Consider the following 22269-nt stretch of genomic DNA (forward strand, 5'->3'; position numbering starts at 1 on the left):
TGTCTCCCTGATGGTTAGTGAGAATGCATTGCCTTTTCAGATAGCTCCTTTTTTGTTTGTTTCAGTATTTATATTTGTATTTTTGTACGGTTTTCTTTCTTTTCTCATGGCTAGTCACCCCTTGACTCAAATTTTTATTTTTTTAAGTTTAATTTACTCAAGGACTTAGACCTTTGTGAGGGGGGACAATCATCCCATTCTGCATCAATGTAGAGTAATGCTGAAGTAACAGTAAAAACAGTTTTAAAAGTTTTTTATTACTGATGCCTTCAGGCCACAGGAAGTCTGTTGGTACGATGGCTTTTCTATGTTATGAGGAGACTTTTATAATCCTAAATATGGCATGTTATTTGCATCATTTTCACAGCTTTTTTAGGGTTTTGTTTGTTTTTTTAGGCAGTATAACTAGAATTTTTCTACTGAATATTTTTAATGCTGTCCTTCCCAACCCTTTCCCCCAAGTCAGTTCAATTTTTGCTGAAGTTAAGATTCATGTTTTCTGAATGCAATCCATTATGTTGCTATGTTGTAAATTTAAAATTTATAATGGTTTTTAATTTTCCTAATTGAATAAGTAAGTGCACAAATACTTCTTTTTCCTGACTTTGATTAGGATTGGCTCTTTTTGTTTTGGTGAGAAGTATAATGGATTTTTTTTTTACCCTCAGATGGAAGTGTCTTATTTTATGATTTTCATGTTCCAGTGGCAGAGTTGAGTAGTCATGATAGAAACCATATGGCCTGCAAAGCCTAAAGTATTTACTGTTTGAATCTTTATAGAAAAAGTTCGCTTATCCCTGTTTCAGAGTATTGAGAAAAACACCAGAGTTTTAGTGCTAGAATGTATCTTAAAAATTAAAAATGGAAAAGAAAAACTGTTTTGAAGGGAGGGATTTTTAATGGCTGTCAATGTTAACTCTTAGACTTACCTGCTTCTGAAGTTGATGCATCCAGTATAGGATTTGGAAAAATCTTCCCAAAACCAAATTTGAACATCGCAGAGGAGATTAAAGAAGACTCTGATGAAATGCCATCAGAATGTATTTCTAGAAGGGAGCTGGAAAAGGGCAGAATTTCTAGAGAAGGTAATTTTCATGAAATAAACCAGCATTTATTCCATTTTACATTTCTTTGGCCCTTCAGAAGCAAAACAGATCTCTTCATGTTGTTTACTTTATTCAAAGCACATGCTTCAAAACATCTCTCCAGTTAATGTTTTTAATCACCACTTTTGGTTTTTAGTACTCATACTTTATAGGGAGGAAAAGTATCTCTCAGTATAATGTTTCCAGTCTATTTGGAAGAATGTTTTCATTCCTGAAACATATATGACATGTTAAATCAGTGTGGCCCACAGTCTGGAATTCTGTATTCTGGATACAGTTTATAGACTGTCACAGTACTGTCTCTGAGATGTATGCAGAGCAATTATTTGTCTAAAAAAATAGTTTTAGCTATTTGGTGATTAAAAGCCTGTGTTTATGAATTTTATATCCTAATGTGATAGTTTTTTGCTTCTTAATGGATATTTAGGGGTTTTAGATTGACATGTAACACATTATAAGTTTTCCCATAATGGAAAGAGACTTCCAACTGACATATTTTTGCCTAGAACATCTAGTTGTCAGGAAAGATGGTTATTGTCACTAAATAGGAGTAGCCGTATAGAGATTCAGAAGCCACAGTTTGCCTGAAATACTTGATTATTATATTTGAGTACTTTATTTTTACATTTGAATATATTGGTGCTAGTAGTTTGGAAGATTGACTTTAAGCAAAATAATTACACAAATATTTGGTAGCATTTTTATTTGCTTTAGTTTTTTTAATAAAGTAACTCATCTTAAAGTTAAGCATTACAGAGTTTTAACAGAAATATTTTATTTGATAAATTTTAGTTATTCTAGATGCCTGAAATTTTTAAACTTTTTTTCATATCACCACTTTAGATTTTTAATGGGTATTTTTATCCCATTAGTAACATTGCCATTAATTTGTATGGTTTTAACATTTTCTTAATGCTTATTTTGTCTATTTAACAGATATATTTGAATGCCATTATAGTTTTTCTTTGAAAAATTGATGAAACTGTCTTAATTTTATATCCTTGTTTTGTTTTTATATAAGAAATGGAAACACTTTCAGTTTTTAGAAGTTATGAACCTGGTGAACCAAACTGTAGAATTTATGTAAAGAATTTAGCTAAACAAGTTCAAGAAAAGGTAAGTTGAAATTTATAAATTGGTTTTATTATTTTATATGTTTTTCCCCTGGCTTTCCTCCTTATTAATCTTTTCCTTGTTGCAATTCTAGGACCTTAAATTTATTTTTGGAAGATACGTTGACTTTTCGTCGGAAACACAACGCATAATGTAAGTGGCATGTATAGTCTCAAATTGTGTTTTGTTTTTAATCTGTTAGAAATTAGCCCTTTTTAAAACATCATTTCCCCTTTAGAGATTAAAATTATATGAGGAAATTGCTCTTTTAGACATCTAGAGCAAGAGTCAGCAAACTTCTTTTTAAATTGACAGATAGTAAAAATTTAATATTTTTATACTAAAATATTATGGTGTCCGTTGCAACTACACACTTTTGTCTTTGTGGCATTAAAGCAGCTGTAAACAATGCATAAATGAAAATTAATGGCTGAGTTCCAGTAAAGCACTATTTATAGAAACAGGCTTCAATCCCTAGCTCTAAAATAGTGGTTCTCAAACTTTACCCTGTGTAAGAGCTTATTAAAACCATTTCTTTGGTCTATCCCTAGACAGTCTGATAGTCTAGGTTGAGATAGGGCCCATGAATTTATGTTTCTAAAATGTGTATGGATGATGACTAGGCTGCTGGTCCAAAGATTACATTTTGAAAACTAGCATTTTAATGACTCATCCAGAAATATATAGCAGTCAGGCAGAGTTTTTTAGATTCTTACCATGGCAGTAACTTCTCTTTGTTCAGTTGGGAAGGCGTCCAGTTTTATGAGTGCAAAAGAGAAGGATATGATTTGTAAATGATATAAAAGCTAATGTTTGGAGTTAGAATTTCATTCTTTAAAATTTTATAATTGGTTAACTCTAAAGTATGTAAGACCTTGGCCATATAAATTAGAAGTAAAGAAAATTAGAAAAGATAAGGAGAGAGACTTTTGAATGGAGGTAAATTAGAGAAATGACTAGTTAATTTTGCTTTAATCTTCATGTGAAACTAATATTTTTAAAGTCTTTTCTGGGCTATGTACCTTTTTATGTAGGCATGCACAGTGAGCACCATGTCTTAAAAACCATGTCCATTTTATATTCATTAGTGACAGTTATATCTTATCAGGATACCAAAAGTTTATGTTTCTGGCCATGCAAAATACTGGCCCTTTTTCTTGTTGCCGCCTTTGAATTATGATTATAAGGGGAAAACATTTAAAAATAGATAATGTGTGTGTGTGTGTATATATATATAAATATATGTATGTGTCACATGGATATATATAAGTATATGTATTGTTTGTGTATATATATACGCGCACACATATATATATCATGTATATACATTCTTTCTACTTCCAGTATTGCCTGCCATTAGAATTTGAAGGGAAAATTCTATATTGAGAAAGCTGTACACATCAAAATGATAAATTAATAATTGTCTCCTGTGGGACTAGTCATGTGACTTTGTTAGAAAATAATTTAGCTGCATTTTTTGATACTTTAAACACTCTTTATATGCTTTTGCTAGTCTCATAGACTAAATGCTAGGCAGTACTTTAGTTATAAATTAGTCTGTTTTTCTAAGTAGTTTTGAGTATAGTTTCCTCCCCCAAGATGTTGAAAAATGAATACACTAGGGAATAATAGAAGACTACACTTGGAATACAAATTCTGGTTTGTGTTTTTGGCTTCAACTTTAGCAATTGGTGTGACCTTGAAGAAGTCACTCCGTCTCTGTACACATCATCTGTAAAATGGTGGTTTTTGACTAGATGATCAGTGAAGTCCCTTCCTACTCTGAAATTCCTTGTTACTTTTGAGTAAATATCAGTAGTATTAAATTGGCTGAATAAAACTTTAAAAATAAGAGATATGAAAGAAAAACCTATGAAGTTTGCTTTTATAGTTGCTAGTAATATGAGTTTTAAATCACATATAACAGCTAAAAAAAGATAAGCACATCAAAATAATTCTATAAGTATTACCTACTTACAGAATCAATTTTAGAATAGAATATAAAATATAATTTTAGAAAGCCTAAGCAATGTGCTAATCAGATAGTATAGTCATTTTTATTCTGAAATAGTAAATTTTAAAATTGTTCAGTGCATTCCCATTGACTTCATCAGAATTCTTTGAGTCAAAACCATTTTTTCTTCCATGACTTCTAGGTTTGATATACGCTTGATGAAAGAAGGTCGCATGAAAGGACAAGCTTTCATTGGACTTCCAAATGAAAAAGCAGCAGCAAAAGCATTAAAGGAAGCTAATGGATACATTCTTTTTGGAAAACCTATGGTGGTTGTATCCTTCAAATCTGTCTGTTCTAAGACTTATGGATCAGTAGTTTTTAGGAGTAAGGGTATAATTGAAACCAATTTTTATATTATCCTTCATCTCAACAGCTGGCATTCTAGCTTGAGAATACTCAGTTATAAATATATTTAGTTGAGTCAAATGACAATGTTATTTAAATTTTTATTGGAAAATAAGCATCATGAGGTTATTAAAATCCAGCCAAGTCTAAACATTTTGCTTAATACAGTTTAAAATATACATACTCATGCTAAGCCTAAGATACTATCGTATCCAGAAATACATTTGGAATCATTAAAAAAAGATATGATTCATTGTAGTTTTATTATCGTATATTTTATTGTATTATAATTCATATTTATGTTTGAGAAGTTTAATAACAAAATATATCATTGATTTACCATCCTGCTTTCAGTAGTTAATGCAGTTTCAAACTAGAAATCAGTGGGATAAATGAAGGAGCAAAGGTCTAGGTGTAAACAATGACTGAAAGAAAAGGTAAATTTTTACTTCTTCCCCAGATCATGGACGGCTAGGAGGCAGTCAACAAATATTTGATGAATGACTGAGTAGGAAGACAAATATAGAGATAAATAAAAACTGTACTCCTATCCTACATTAGGAAGTTCTTGACAATTCTTTAGAAAAGGTTACTTTTATGTTTGTGAAGAAAACCTTAATTTTTAAATATTAGCAGTTTGCTCGATCTGCTAGACCAAAACAAGATTCTAAAGAAGGAAAAAGAAAGTGTTAAAAATTAGTAAAGGTAAGTGTGGAGATAACGTAATAAAAGGACAAGACTTTCTTGAGATAAAATTAAGGAAGGATAAAAGCCTGAGAGAATAGTAATTTGTGTACCTTCTAACGTTTTTAAAGGATCTTCCCTCTGTCTCTTTCTGTCTATGCAGTTAATTTCCATTAAACTTCACAATTAAAACTATGGAATAAAACCTATTTGTATGTAAAAATTAAATTTGGGGAATGAATTTTATAAAGGCAGTGTATCTTTATTAGTCTTTATTTACTTTTTCTTCATGGAGTAAAGCAGTAGTTCTTAAATTTTAATATGTATTATAATCACCTAGAGGGCCTGATAAAACACAGATTACTGGGTTTCCCCTCACCCCCACCCAGAGTTTCTCATTCAGTCGGTCTGCAAGGGAGTTGGGCCTTGGGTAGTCAATCATCCCTAGTTTTCCTGTGATTAAGGGGTTTTCCAGGATACTGGACTTTTTAATGCTAACACTGGGAAAATGTCTGCCATGCCAGGACAAGTTGGTTACCCTTGGTGGGACCTGAGAATTTGCATTGCTAATTACCAATTGTACACCTCACAGAAATATGTACATATTTTTTTGGAATGAAGTATTTCATCTTTCAAATAAGTAATTTTAATTCATACTTAAGTAATTTAATGATTAAAAACTGGTAGAATTAGGCATTTTATGTCACATTGATTTAAGAAAGATGAGTAGAAATATATTCCCTTTTATTATTTTAAATCTTTCTGCCTTAGTATACTGGAAGAACATGAAGTAAGTGAGCCAGAATTTCTGATGGTTAAGTTGGAAAAATTATATAAAGAAAATTTTGCCTAATGTTTATTCCTTTGGGGAGGCACCTTGAATATTTGAATTTTGTTGTGAAGTGTCTATAGTAGTATAGTCAGAAGTCTTACAACTACGTTAGAAGAACATAAAAATAAACCATTTTCAAGTGTATGTTTAAAAAAATCATTTTATTTGTAAATCTAACATGAAAACTAAGAAAAAAATTAAAATGCATTCTGCTGTTCTTCTTTAGAAGCATTCCTGCGTAAATACTGCTGTAATACTGTCATACAAAGTGTATCCTTTCTTGTCGTATCCTTTTTGGGGCAGTGATTTTTTGATTTTCCTGCAAGTGTTTTGTCTCTCCCCAACCCATTGATCCAGTTTAAGCAATAATTTTTTTTACAATGTATTGAAATGAAGTATTTTAAAAATTATCTGTGTTGATTGAACAAATCTTTTATGTGGTTTTTAGATTTGTTGCTGAATTTTCTGTGTTGTCCTTTAGGTTATGTAGTTTTTCCAGGGAAAGTTAGTGAATCAGGTCAGCTTTTTACTTGGACAATGTATACATTTGCTTTAACACAAATTTTATTCTTGTTTCTATTTATGTATTTTCTAAACCTAATTCAGTAACATATATGTTTTCTTTTTCATGATGTATCTGGTTTAGGTGTTCTGTATATATAATGTGTTGTAAAATTTGATTGGGCTTTTTTTTTTTCCTATTAGAAAGTACATTTGTTGAAAATTTAAATAACTGGATTTCAATATAAATTCCAAATAAGAGTAGCAGACCTTACATCTGAGGTTTTATTATTGAGATAGCAAGTAGAAGTATCTTTTTTCCTCTTTCTTTTTCTAAGCAAAATAAAACAAAAGGAATAAGAAAAGAGTAACAGAGAGGAGAAGACATAATGTTGACTCAGGGTAGCTCAGTAAGTCGAAAGGAAAATTCTGGTAGGTATGTAAGAGTGGTGGTTTCCAGACTAGTTGATAACCAGAACCACCTGAACAGTGGTTCTCAGTTTTGGCTGCATATTGGGATGACTTGTGGAACTTTAAAAAAAAAATACTGACTAAAGAAAACAATAATAATAAACTAAAAAATATACTGATGCCTGGGTTTCTCCCCCAGAGTTTTGATTGAATGGTCTGGACTGCAGCATACATATTAGGATTTTCAGATTTCCCAAAGTATTGGTTCTAATGTGCAACCAAGGTTGAGAACCACTGAGGAAGGATTTTTACACATAAAGATTCCTGGACTCTGCCCTAGAGTTAATAAATCAGAATCTCTGGAATTGGGACCAAGAATCTAATTTTAAAAGGTCCCTTAGTAGTTCTAAGGACTGACCAGTTTGGATTCTACTTGTTAGATTAAAATGGTAAGGTGGATCCGAGACACCAACCTAACCATCTAAACTTTTATAAGTAGGAAAATAAAGCATTGGAGCCTTTACATTTATTTCTTGCAAATCCTGCTATAAATAGTACTATGCAACCAATGAAAAATTCTGTTAATCATTGTCACTCTGAGTACAAAAAGTTAGAGTTATTGAAATTGCTGTTACTTTTTTCTATTGGCACAGTTAAAATGTTTTATTTTTTAATGTTATAAATCAGTTTCTGTGTAAACTGTTTATTTAGACAATTAAAATTTTGTTGTACTGACATGATTCACTAATTTTCTAAATATAAATGTTTTAGCTTTTAGTTATTTTAAAACTAGTGAACTGTTTTATAATCGTGATTACTTTTAATCAATTTCTATGGTATTTTAGGTTCCATTTGAATTTTTCATATCTCTCAAGTGCTTTCCAACTTTGTGGAGACAAAATTGACCACCTGGACTATGGAACTGTGCGTAATAGCTTTTAAAATGTATTTAAAAACTAAAACTATATGCATTTAAATCAGTTTATTAGAGATATATCACATGTATTTTAATCATCTTCCTCATATATAATAAATTATTTTCTTTCCAATAAAATAATGATCTTAATTTTTCTTTTTTTATACATCAAGGAAAATGTAATTTGATAATTACATAAATTTTTTATTAGTTTTATATTAAATATAAATTTTCTTTTATGATTACAGATATTGCCCTTTTTTCATTCTTACCTGGATACTGATGCACTTATTTTTTTTATAGTAATCTTATTCCATGTAATTATTCTAGGAGTGGTTTTGATTGTGTGAGTTTTGATGATTTTTTTGTTGTTGATTTTGTTTTTATCTTTATTTTTTAGTAGTGGAGGATTTTTCGCAGTTTAGGGAATTTGTATCGTTGCCCTAACCTAGTCTTCCAGTTTTGTGTCCCCCAATCTATCAGAATGTCACTCAGTGGTGTAAATGTTTCTCATTTAAAATTACTCTGTTCCCTTAGTGAAATTAATTTCAGCTCTCTGTTAAGTATGAAACTTGGTATGTTTTATTTAATTTACTCTGATTGATACTCTCCTGTGAGTATGTAATAACAGTTTTATCTTAGAATCACATCTTTGTTGGAATGATGTTGTGAATCACAGCTTCTTCCCTTTTACTCATAGCTTTGTGAAATAAGGTAAATGAGAAACTTAAAGATAGGAATTAGAAGAATGAGAATGTGAACCCTGGAACATGTTAAGGTTTAGATGCCAAGTGGTAAGAAAACATCAAAGAAGAATGACTAGGAATAGGTAGAGCCAAATGAAGAAAAAATCTCAACTAGGAAGGAGTGATTAAATATGTCAGGGCTGTTAATGATGCAAAAAAGATTAGTTCTGAAGACAACTCTATTAAGTCTTGCTCTCTAGGGAAGTAGAGAAATGGACTATTAATATAGGGGGTATGGTATCAAGAAGGATTTTGTTTTTATTATATTTTATAAAGATTGAAGATATAACAGATTGATGTGTTAATAGGACTAAGCTAGTAGAGAACATGATGGAGGAAGGAGGAATATTGCTGGAGCCATAGATATGGTGTACAAATAGAAGGGTTAGTTTTAAAGATGGGTGTGTAAATAGCTCATTAATAGCAGTGGAAGGAAGGACAGATTATGTAGGTCTAGGTATTTGCAGTTTAGTACATATAGTGGGAGCATATAAAAGTTTTGTTACATTTTGTCAGTGAAATAGGAAGCAAGGTCATGAAGTAGAGGGAAGAAGTGTTGGGGAAAAATGTGTTGGATTGTGGAAAGAAAATAAGATGTAAAATAGATGTTTAGGAAAGTGAGAGAATGAATAGACTCTTAGAAGAATTGCTAGACGTTACTTAAAATGCATACTTGAAGTCCATGGTTATTAATTTAAGTGAGATCAGTCAACATGGTTTTGTGTTTTTCTCCAATTAAGTTTAGCCTTGGTCCTATCATTGAGTAGACACAGAGTCAAATGATTAAAGTTGAATTTTCCCAGGTGAATACAACAAAAAGGGAGAAAGGGAAAGGTGCTGATATAATCAAGAGAATGATGATAAAGGAGGGACATGGAAAGTAATCTGGTAACGAGCAAATTAATAAAATGAAGGACTTTGAGGCACAGTGGAGAAATGGTATGATCCATTGAGATTGCAGTGTGGTTAAAGATGTGTTGTAGTTAATTTCTAGAGGTAGGAAATTTGGGAGGTTGAAATAAGGGACTGAAATTGACAGAGTACAGTAATTAGTGACTAAGTTCACATTCTAGAATGTGAACATGGCGGTTGAATGAAAGTGGGGTCATGGAAAGAGATGAATTGAAGAAATTAAGAAACTCAGGTATTGAAAGGATCATCTAAGTGGATTTTGAAATTATCAAAAATTACAACAGGAGTTGTGAATCAAAAGCTTAAAAAATTATTCCTTAGAACATTTACATCTGTCAGGTATGCCAAAACAGAATATTTTTAAAAATCAACCTAAATAAAACTCTGGAGTCTCTATCCTTCCACAGTGACAGGAATTTCAGCCTAACTAGTTTACTGAGAAATAGTATATTAAAGTGGTTTTACAGGTATAGGTTCTAAATTCAAATCTTGTGTATATAGCTTAATTGCTTTATGGCATTGGGCAAGTTCTGTACCTTTTTTTCAGTTTCCATGGAGATAGTAAAAATACTTACCTCAGGGTTGTTGTAAAGATGATCAGATGAATATAAAATACTTAAAACAAACCTGATATTGATATATATATATATAATATATATATATAAAACCTGGCATTTATATTTCATATAATATATATATAATCTGGTATTTATATTTTATATATATAATCAAGTTTTCAATAAACATTAGCTGTCATGGTGGTGGTTGTGGTGGTTCTCAACTCACCTGGTCCTGAAGGTGATGTAAAAATTCCGAGGTCTTAGATAAAACTTCAATCATCTTTCCACCATGATTATCACTGAGATGCCCAGATTCTTCCTTGCCGCATTTAGGGAGCATGAGACTATTTTGATAAGTTTAGGATCTTTGGTGCCTAGGAATTAACCTTTTTATGGATAACGCACATTCCAACCCAATGACTACTTCATAAACTGAGCATGTGCCTCAAGTAAGTAAAATTAGAAAGATTTCTAGGACTTGTACAGAAACTGCCCCCAACCCATGAGTTTTTTTAAAAGTCGTCATGGAAATGGAGAACTACTTATAATTTGATCCCACAGCAAACGCCCTAATAGCTAGTCTGTCATTGAATTTTTCAGTTACTTTAAACAGTAAGTACCTTTTTCTTTTTGCTGGAGGGATTTGGCACACTGGCCAAGTGTGGGTCAAATATGTCACCTCTGAGGTGAGAAGTGAAGTTTCATATAAAGCACATGAAAGGAGAGTTGGGAATGGACTTGTTCTCTAAAGGAAAAGCATAACACTGTGAAATCAAAAGAGAAACTTAGATATTAGGCAGGCAAAAGCAAATGTTTTACTACAATATACAGTATATAAAACTCTTATTGCCATGTGGTTGTTTCCCATTTATGCCTTTTACAAGGGCAGGGATTAGTGTATAGGGAGGGAGGCTCCTAGGGTGTAAAATTTAAGGAGGCATATGCTCTCAGAGTAACTTCACCCTAGTCATGGACAGAATCAGCATAATCCTGATTAGGTAAATCACCAAATAAAAAGTAATAGCATACAAGTTGCTGTTTTTTTAGATGATTTGGAAGGTATTTGCTGTGCAAATGAGACTCCTTCAAAAATCAATGTCAAGAGAGATTAAGTTTCTGAAAGGAAGTAAGGGAAAGGAATCAATACCTATTAAGTACCTAAAATTCAAAAAGCATAGTACTGAGTGCTTAGGTATAGTAATTTGATCTTTACCACCCTATAAGAAGAGAACACTTGCCTTTGTGAGCAATGGAGAAGTTTAATAAAATTAGTAAGATACTTTGTTACATTAATTTCCTTTACTAATGCATGTAAAACGAAAAACAGAGACTTCAGTAGGACTGTTCAGTAGAGATGAGAGCTAACTACATGTGTTAGGCACATAAAAGATAGAACTGATGATTCGCAGAAATAGAAATAGAATTCCCAACCCAAGAACTTAAACTACTGTATATTCTACTATGGCATTTCCTGAAGGCAAACTGTAGTAGAGATACAGCAGTCACACAAAGGCCAGTATAGGGAATCTAAAACAAACAGCAAAGACTCACCGAATACGGAAAAAGTACCAGGAAAGAGAGATCCTTTACCTACTAAGCGTAAGCTTTAATGCCATGGGGAAAAACTGGGAGATCAAATGAGGTATCTATGATTTAATATACAAAGATTTAATGGGATTGTATTCTTTTAAAAATATATGTGTATATTTATACATATCAGAAACAAGTAAAAGGTATTTGACTACACAGGAAATTTTATTTTTTTAAATTATGGTGTAGCATCAGTATACCACTTCTATAGTACTTATATACCAGGATCTTTGAAAATCTAAGAATTCCAGAAGAAAATCTGAGCAACTGATTAATTTCTTTATTGTATAAACCTTTTCAGAGCTTAATAAGATACACAAAATATTATATATTATTTATGAAGACATTGACTATCTTGCTATGGAAGAAAAAGGTGGAAGGGAAAGAAATTGAAGTTTGGGTAGTTCTGTATATATTGGATTTTTCTTTAAAAAATATCTGAAGACTATTTTGTCTAAATGTTAACATCTGTTAAATCTGGGGCTTGGGATATGGGGTCTGTTATATTTTTTACACTTTTCTGTATGACAAATACATCTTAAATGAAAAATAAAATAGTCAAACACCTCTAATCTAGTGTTTCTTAGCCATTTTTTTCCCTCCCCCCATCCAGGAGGATTTTTAGACTTTTTTTTTTCCTAATCATCCTTTATGAAATTTTAATACCACAATATGATGTTATGTCTCTTTTTCAACTCTGTGTATCCATCCTTTTGTTTAAAAAGAGGAAGATTTTTCTCCCTACCCAACCCCAAGAACTAAACAACAGTGAATCATTTAGAAGACAAATGATTCAGTATCACAAAACGTTAAACATTAATAAGTTCAGAACTTTAAATCATACAGTGTACATTCTCTGATTTTAGCTGATTAAAACCAGATATTGGTAAAAGAAATATCTGAAAAAATGTTCAAGTTCCTAGATATTAAATAACATTTCTAAATTATATATGGATCAAAGCAGACTTTTTTGTAAGAGAAATTAGGAAATATTTGAATGTAAATGAAAATACAACATCAGAATTGGGGGGATACAGCTAAGAGGAGGGTTTAAAGAGAATTTGGCTATATTAGAAAAGAAGAAAATAATAGGTTTAACCTTCTACCTTAAGGAACTAGAAAAAGAAGATTAAATTAAGCACATAGCATGCAGAACAAGGAAATAATAAAAATCATAAATTAATGAACTTATAGACAGAAAACAGTTGAAAATATCATTGGAAACAGAACTAGTTCCTGATAATAAAGTGGAAAAAGTTCTAGCCATATTGCCAAGGAAAACAAGCCCTCATCCCCCTCAAATTGTAAGAAGATGATACTGGAATATTTTTAGCAAATTTATTTCCATAAATTTGACAACTTTGATGAAATGGGCCAATGAAAGTGTTAAACTACCAAAGCTTTTTTAAGTAGGTAACCTGAACAATTCTATATCTAATAAATTTACTTTGTAGTTAAAAATCTCCCTGGAGGGCTGAATAGCTTCACTGGTGGATTCTGCCAAACATTAAATGAAAAAACCAACAATACTATACAACAGAACACTTCCAAATTCATATTAAGGGGCCTGCATTACCTTGGTGGCAAAAAAAAGTTACAGGAAAACAACATATTCCTATTTCTCATATAGATGCACAAATCCTCAACAAAATATGAGCAAGTTGAATCAAGATATACATAAAAAGGATTTAAATCATGACCAAGAGAAGTTTATTTTAGAAAATGCAGGCTATTGAACCTTTGGAAATCAGTAAATGTAATTTATCCTATCAATAGACTAAAGAAGAAAAAGCATATGATCATCTTAATAAGTGAAAGAAAAGCATTTGACAAAATTAAATATCCATTCTTAATAAAAACTCAGTAAACTAGGAAAAGAGCTTCCTTAAGCTGAAAAGTGTTTGCACAGCCTCCAGCTATCCAGATACTCCATGGTTAAAGGCTAAATGTTTTTTCCCTAAGGAAAGGGGAAACAAGGCAAGGAAGGGCACCCTCACTACTATTCAAAATCTTATAGCCAGTGCTTAAAATGAGAAAGAAGAGCTATGCAGATTGGAAAATAAACTATTCCTATACAGAGGTGATATGATTGTTTATGTAGAAAATCCCAGAGAATTAAAAAGCTCCTGCAGTCGAGTTAAGATTGTAAGATTAAAAGTAAATATGTAGAAATCAGTTATACTTCTGTACACTAGCAATGAGCAGTTAGACATTGAAATTTTTTTCTACAATTACCATTTGCAGTAGTTCCAGAATGAAATAATTAGGTATAAATCTACCAAAATGTGTACTAGACCTGTATGCTGAAGACCCTCTACCGAATTTTGATAAAATAATAAAGAAGATCTAAGTAAACGGAGAGATACACTGTGTACATGTTTCATAAGACACAATTATTTTGTCACCTCGGATACATAGATTCATTTCAGATTGAAAATTCTAGCAGGATATTTGTGTTGATATTGCTAAGCTGACTTTCAAATTTCTTTGGAAAAGCAACAAGTAGAATAGTCAGCACAATTTTGAAAAACAGTTGTGTGACTTAGATTACATACTTCTAAGACTTATTATAAATCTAGAATAAGTAACATAGTATTTGGCGGAAGGGTAGACACATAGATCACTGGAACAGAAAAGTCCAGAAATAGACCCACATGTATAGTAAATTAATTTTAGACAAAAATGAGAAGACAATTCAATGGAGAAAGGTAGTCATTTAAATATAAGATGCTAGAATAATTGGACACCTGTATCTGCCCCCACCCCCCAAAAAATTGAACCTTAATACATTTCTTTCACACAAAAATTTATTCAAAATAAATCATAGACCAAAATGTAAAATGTAAACCTATAAAACTTCTAGCAAAATCATCTGTGTGACTTTGCTTACACAAGGAGTTCTTATATACAGCACCAAAAGTTTGATCCATTAAAAAACTAAATAGGACTTTGTCCAATAAAAATCTTGTTTGTTCAGAAGACACTATGAAGAAGGAAAAGGCAGCCACAGACTAGGAAAAGTCTTTGGGAAACATATATTTGACAAAGGAATGTATCCAGAATATATAAAGAACTTTAAAAGCTCAATAAGAACAAAACAAAAACAAAAATGAACAATAAATCTGAAGACACTTCACCAAAGATTTGCAGATGGAAAGCGCATGAAATGATGCTAAACATCATTAGCCATTAGACAAATGCAAAATACAACCATAATAAGATGGGACCACACACCTATTAGGCTTAAGATAAATTCTGATAGTACTAAGAGCAGTCAAGAATGTGGAGCAACTACAGCTCATACATTGCTGGTGGAAGTACAAAATGATACACCTGCTTTGCAAAACAGTTTAGGGAAGTTTGTAATAAAGTTAACATACACTAAATGTGACCTATCCACCACACTTCTAAGTATTTATCCAAGAAGAACAACAACAAAAAATATGTTCACATGAAAATCTATACCTAAGAGGTTTCTGGGAAGATAGTGGAGTAGGAAGTACCAGGATTCCATCTCCCCACCTAGACAGTTGCACCAGCAGAATCTGCCTGATGTCACTATTTTGGAACTCTGGAGTCTATTAAAAGCTTGCAACTTCCAGGGGAAGCCTTGGACAATAAACTGTAGTTAATTTAGGTTAATTTCAGCCCATAGTAGCAGCTACCAATCCCCCAACCCCAACCATGTGGCAGGCAGCCATGTATCCTGGAACACCTTGCATGCAGCTGGGAGGAGTCAGGGTGGGCAAAAGGACCCTGAACTCTAAATATTGGGGAATCTATGCTCTAATTGTTAATTGCTGCTTTTGATCATCACAGAGATACAACGAGTTTGGCAGCCATGGTTGTTGTACCTCCTCCCATTTTTGTAAGCTATCCCTTCTATCCGTTGCCCCAGTGAAGTGACTTACAGGGGAATAATAAGGCAGGAACCCCCTTTCCCCCTCCCTCTTTATTTTTCCTTTTCCTCTTTGGGGAGCCAGACATGCTTAAAGACTAGGATATTCAAAAACAACTGTACATACGTGGAAAATTAGAAATTGCCCACTAATCTCAGGGAAAGGCTCAAAAGTCTGAGAAGACCTTGGGTTTTACACCTCAGCCTGGTCCTTAGCACAGATACAGCATACAATAATCAAAAAACCAAAAACAATAAAGAGCAAACCATGTGGAAGGGGGAGAATATGGATTTCAGTTACCGTAATGTTAAATTCAAATGTCTAGTTTTCAACAAAAATATTTACAAGACATACAAAGGAACAGGAAAATATGGGTGATTCAAAGAGAAATAACTAAATGGACAGAAACTATCCCTGAAGAAGATGGGATGGCAGCTATACTAGACAAAGACTAAAATAACTGTTCTAAAGATGCTCGAGGGACTAACAGAAGATGTGGAGGAAGTAAATACAAAACAACTTATGAATAAAATGGAAATATCAATTGATAGGAAATCTAAAACCAAAAATTTCTGGAGCTGGGAAAGTACAATAACTGAAATGAGAAATACACTAGAGGAATTCCAAGGAAGATTTGAGTATGCAGAAGAAGGAATCAGTGAACATAGGACAATGAAAATAAGACAATGGAAATTATCAAGTTTGAGGAACAGACAAAAGATTGAACAAAAATGAACATAGCATAAGAGTCCTATGGGAAACCATCAAGCAGACCAACATGCACACTGTGGGAGTACCAGAAGACAGTAGGAAAGAGACAACATTTGAAGAAATAATAGCTGACAACTTCCCATGTCTGATGAAAGTCGTGAATATAAATATCCAAGAAGTTCAACGAATTGCAAGTAAGATTGACTCAAAGATCCACATCAAGACATAATAGAACTTATTACAAAAACAGACAGAGAAGTGAATTTTCACATACAAGGGATTCTCAATAAGATTATCAGCAGATTTTTCATTAGAATCTTTGGAGACCAGAAGGAGTGGACTGACATATACAAAGTGCTAAAGGGAGAAAAATTCAACCAGGAATCCTATATCTGACAAAACCATTTTTCAAAAGTGAGGGAGAAATTGATATTCCTAAATAAAGCAGTAGAGTTTGTTACCACTAGACATGTCTGTGAGAAATGCTCAAGGGACTCTTGCAAGAGTCAAATGAAAGGACACTAGACCATAACTCAAAGCCATATGGAGAAATATGGATCTTAACAAAGGGAAATACATGAACAATTATAAAAGGCAGTTTTATTGTAACAGTGGTTTGTTACTACACTTGTTATCTACATGGTTTAACAGACTAATACATTGAATAGACAATTGTTAGTCTATAAGCTAGTATTGTAACTGGTTTAATTCTACATGTTGTTTTCAACATAATTTAAGGGACTAATGCATTTAAAAATAGTTATGTTGAGGGGCACACAATGTATAAAGATATAATTTGGGGGAGAAAGAACTGGAGACAGAACTGTAAAGGCACTTCTTGTATGTTACTGAAGTTAAGCTAGTATGAATTCAAATTAGAATGTTATAACTTTAAGATGTTAAATGTAAACCCTATGGTAACCACAAGGAAAAGAGCTACAGAATGTACACAAAAGGAAGTGAGAAAGTATTTTAAACATTTTACTACCAAATCAACTAAACATAAAAGACAGTTAAGGTGGAAATGAGGGACCAAACAAAAACAAAAACAAAAACCTATAAGGCATATAAAAAACAAGCAAAATGACAGAAGTTAAGTCCCTCCTTTTCAATAATTAAGTATTAATGAATTAAACTCTCCAGGCAAAACACCAAGATTGAGAAAATGGATTAAAACACTTGATCCAACTGTATGCTATCTGCAAGAGTCACTTTGGATCCAAAGACCAAATAGATTGAAAGTGAAAGTGTTGAAAAAGATATTCAGTGCAAATAATAACCAAAAGAGAGCAAGGGTGGCTATACTAATATCAGATAAAATAATAGACTAAATCAAAAAAGGTTAAAAGAGACAAAGAAAAACATATTAATGAAAGTTTCAATAGAGCAAAATGATATAAAAGTTATAAACATTTACAAACCTAATGACAGATCATCAAAATATATGAAGCAAAAACTGACAGAGTTGAAGGGAGAAATAGACAATTCTACAATAATAGTTGGAAACTTCAGGACTCTAATAATGATAATGGATAGTTCAGTCAAACAGAAGTAAGGAAATAGAGGACTTAATAACTGTGTCTAACAGACATATACAGAACACTAGCCAACAATAGCATACATATTTATTTCAAGTGCACATGGAACATTTTCCAGAATGGACCATATGTCAGGCCACAAATTAAGTTTCAGTGAAAAGAGATATACAAAGTGTCTTCTCCAACCACAATGGGATTAAGTTAGAAATGAATAACAAGGGAAAGTGGAAAATTCACACTATTGTTGAAATTAAATGACACATGCTTGAACAACTGGTGGGTCAAAGAAGTTACATGGGAAATTAGAAAAAAAAATACTTAAAAAAACAAAAACACAACATACCAAAACTATGGGATGCATCAAATGTGGTGCTAAGAGGAGAATTTATAGTTACAGTCACTAACATTGACAAAGATTTCAAATCAGCAAGCTAGCTTTACAACTTTTAAAGAACTTGAAAAAGAAGAGCAGACTAAACCCAAAGCTAGCAGAGGAAGAACATAATAAAGATTAGAGATAAATGAAATAGAGAATAAAAAATAGTAGAGAAAATCAATAAAATCAAAAGCTGATTGCTCAGAAAGACCAACAAAATTGACAAACCTATAGCTACAGGGACTAAGAAAAAGACTTAAATTACTAAAATCAGAAATGAAGTTGGGGACAAACTACAGATTCTACAGAAATAAAAAGGATTATAAGAGTACTATAACAGTTCTCCACTAACATTGTATAAAGAGATAAAATGGACAAATTCCTAGAAACACAAGCCTACTAAAGACTAAACTACAAAGAAATAGAAATTCTGAATAGACCTATAACTAGGAGGGAGATTGAATCAGTGATCAGAATAAAGACAAGTCCTGTACCCGATAGCTTCATTATTGATTTCTAGCAAACATTTAAGGAAGAATTAAAACCAATTTTTCTTAAACTTTTCACAGAAGTTGAAGAGGAGGGAAAACTTCCTGACTGTTTCCTTGGGGCCAATATTACCCTGATATCAAATCCAGACAAAGACACTGCAAGAAAAGAAGACTACAAGCCAATATCCCTTATGTTCAACACTGATGCAAAACTCAACAAAACACTAGCAAAATAAATTCAGGAGCATATTAAAAGGATTATACATCACGACCATGAGGGATCTATATTGGAATGCAACGATGGTTCAACATATGAAAATCTATCAAATCTAAATGAAGGACAAAGACTACACAATCATCTTAATTGACACAGAAAAGCATTTGACATAATTCAACATCCTTTCATGATAAAAACATTCAACAAAGTGGGAACAGAAGGAAACTACCTCAATATAATAATATTCTTACATGAAAAACTCACAGTGAACATCATATTCCATACTGAAAGGCTGAAAGCATTTCCTCTAAGATCAGAAACAACTCAAGGATGTCCACTTTTGCCACTTCTGTTCAACACAGTGCTGGAAGTTCTAACCATAGCAATCAGGCAAGAAAAAAAATGTTCAAATTGAAAAGAAGTAAAAGTATCTCTGTTCACAGATAATATGATTTTTTTTCAGTTTTATTGAGATATAATTGACAAAATTCTAAGATAATATATACAACATGGTGATTTGATATATGTATACACTGTGAAGGGAATTTCAACATTGATTTAATTAACATCCATCATATCACATTTGTTTGTTTTATCTTGTTTTGGTGAGAACATTTACCTACTACTCTCTTAGTAAATTTCAATTATACAATACAGTGTTAAGAACTATAGTCATCATGTTATACATTATGTCCTCAGTCCTTATTCATTTTATAACTGAAAGTCTGTACTTTCTTTTACCAACCTTTCTCTATTTCCCCCACCATCCAGCCCCTGCAACCACTTTTCCTACTTTCTGCATAGGAGTTCAACATTTTTTTTTTTTTGATATAGAAATGATACAGTCATACCATGCAGTATTTGGTCTTTTTCTGTCTGGTTTCTTTAATACTGCCAAGCTCATTCACACACCATGCAATATTATGTATGTGTATATATGTGTGTGTGTGTTTATGCACATATATACATATATCACATTTTTTGATCCATTGATTTGTTAATGGCCATTTTGGTTCTACTGCAATGAACGTAGGACTACAGATACCTCTTCTAGATAATGGTTTTGTTTACTTTGAATACATAGCCAGAAGTGGGATTAGTAGACCATATAGTAGATGTATTTAATTTTTTGAGGAACTTTCATACTGTTCTTCATAGTGACTACCAGTTTACATTTCTACCTACAGTGTATGAGCCTTCTCTCTTCTTCACATTCTTGCTAGCATTTGTTATCTCTTGTCTTTTTAATGATAGCCATTCTAACAGATGTGAAGTGGGTGATCTCCTTGTGGTTTTGATTTGCATTTTTCTGGTGATTAGTGATATTGAACGCCTTTTCATGTACCTGTTGCCCATTTGTATGTCTTCTTTGAAAAAAATGTCTCTTCAGGTCCTTTGCCTATTTTGAAATTGGGTTATTTGGGTTTTTTCTATTAAGTTGTAGATATGCTCCTACTTAGAAAACCCTAAAGATTTCACACACACACACACACAAAACTGTCAGAAGTAATAAATTTAGCAAGGTAGCAGGATACAAAAATCAGTTGCATTTTTTTTAACATCTTTATTGGAGTATAATTACTTTACAATGTTGTGTTAGTTTCTGCTGTACAACAACGTGAACCAGCTCAGTTGCATTTCTATACACTAATAATGAATAATCTGAAAAGGAAATTATGCAAACAATTTAATTTACAGTAGCATGAAAAAGAATAAAATACTTAGGAATTAACAAAGGAGATGAGAGACTTGTACAATGATAACTACAAAACATTGCTGAAAGAAATTAAAGAAGACATAAATAAATTGAAACACATCCCATGTTCATGGATTGGAAGATTTAATGGTGTTGAAATGTAAATTCTATGGAAAGTGATCTACAGACTCAATGCAATTCCTATCAAAATCCCAATGACTTTTTTTGAGAAATAGAAAAACCCATCCTAAAATTCATATGGAATCTTAAGCGGCCTCAAATAGCCAAAACAATCTTTTGAAAGAAGAACAAACCTGGAATACCCACACTTCCTGATTTCAAAACCTACTACAAATCTACAGTAATCAAAACAGTGTGGTAATGTCATACAAACAGACATATAAACCAATGAAATAGAATAGAGAGCCCAGAAATGAACATGTTACATATATGGTCATATGGTTTTTGACAAGGTTGCCAAGACCATTCAATGGGCAAAAATTCTTTTTAACAAATGGTGCTGGAAAAACTGTATAGCCACACATAAAAGAATGAATTTGGACACTTACCTAACACTATATACAAAAATTATCTCAAAATGTATCAAAGACCTAAATTTAAGACCTAAAACAATGAAACCTTAGAAGAAAATATAGGACAAAAACTTCACAATGTTTTATTTGGCAATGATTTCTTAGATGTGACACCAAAGGCACAGGTAACAAAAAACAGGCTAATTGGACTTCATGAAAATGTTTGAAATTTGTACATCAAAAGATACTATCATAGAGGAAAAATACATCCACAAAATGGGAGCAAATATTTGCAAGTCATGTATCTAATAAAGGATTAATATCCAAAGTACATAGAGAACTACTAAAACTCAACAACAAACAGCAACCCAATTGAAAGATGGGCAAAGGATTAAATAGACTTTTCTCCAAAGAAGACAGCCCATAATTTATGCATGTGAGATGATGCTTAACATCACTAATCATTAGGAAAATGCAAATCAAAACAAGAATGAGATACCACCTCACACTAAGATGGCTACTATCAAAAAAACAGAAAAGAGCAAGTGTCAATAAGGATGTGGAGAAATTGAACCTTGTGCTCTGCTGATCAGAATCTAAAATGGTATAGCCGTTGTGGAAAACAGTATGGCAGTTCCTAAAAAAAATTTTAAGTATAACTATCATACCATCCAGCAATTCCACTTGTGGGTGAATATCCAAAAGAATTGAAATTAGGATCTCAAAGTGATATTTGTACACCCATGTTCATAGCATCAATATTAACAACAGCCAAAAGGTGGAAGAAACACAAGTGTCAATTGATAGATGAATGAATAAGAATCATATGGTATATACCTACAATGGAATATTATTCAGCCTTAAAAAGGGAGGAAATTCTGTGATATACTACAACAGGGATAAACCTTGCAGGGTAAACATTATGCTAAATGAAACAAGCCAGTCACAAAAAGGCAAGTGCCATATGATTCCATTTACATGAGGTACCTGTAGTAATAAAAATCATAGAGACATAAAATAGAACAGTGATTGCCAGGGGCTGAGTGGAGGAAGGAATGGGGAGTTTAACTGGTAC

General features: G+C 32.3%; 1 protein-coding gene across 5 annotated transcripts in view; it reads left to right on the plus strand.

The window, feature by feature from the left end:
- The window catches only part of RNPC3 (RNA binding region (RNP1, RRM) containing 3), a 49395-nt gene that overhangs the window by 18823 nt on the left and 8303 nt on the right, over positions 1 to 22269 (plus strand). For 2 of the 5 annotated variants that reach the window (XM_059053435.2, XM_067040957.1), the window contains exons 10-15: positions 924 to 1085; positions 2128 to 2222; positions 2314 to 2372; positions 4376 to 4508; positions 5215 to 5286; positions 7855 to 10237. In XM_059053435.2, the coding sequence (XP_058909418.1) occupies positions 924 to 1085; positions 2128 to 2222; positions 2314 to 2372; positions 4376 to 4508; positions 5215 to 5274 (509 nt within the window). In that variant the 3' untranslated portion in view covers positions 5275 to 5286; positions 7855 to 10237. Of the gene's footprint in view, positions 1 to 923; positions 1086 to 2127; positions 2223 to 2313; positions 2373 to 4375; positions 4509 to 5214; positions 5287 to 6323; positions 10238 to 18826; positions 19339 to 22269 lie in introns of those variants that run through there. The other 3 variants (XR_010841891.1, XR_010841890.1, XM_067040954.1) reach the window with 3 other exon arrangements.

Source organism: Kogia breviceps, chromosome 1 (assembly GCF_026419965.1).
Source record: "Kogia breviceps isolate mKogBre1 chromosome 1, mKogBre1 haplotype 1, whole genome shotgun sequence".
NCBI classification, from domain to species: domain Eukaryota; kingdom Metazoa; phylum Chordata; class Mammalia; order Artiodactyla; family Physeteridae; genus Kogia; species Kogia breviceps.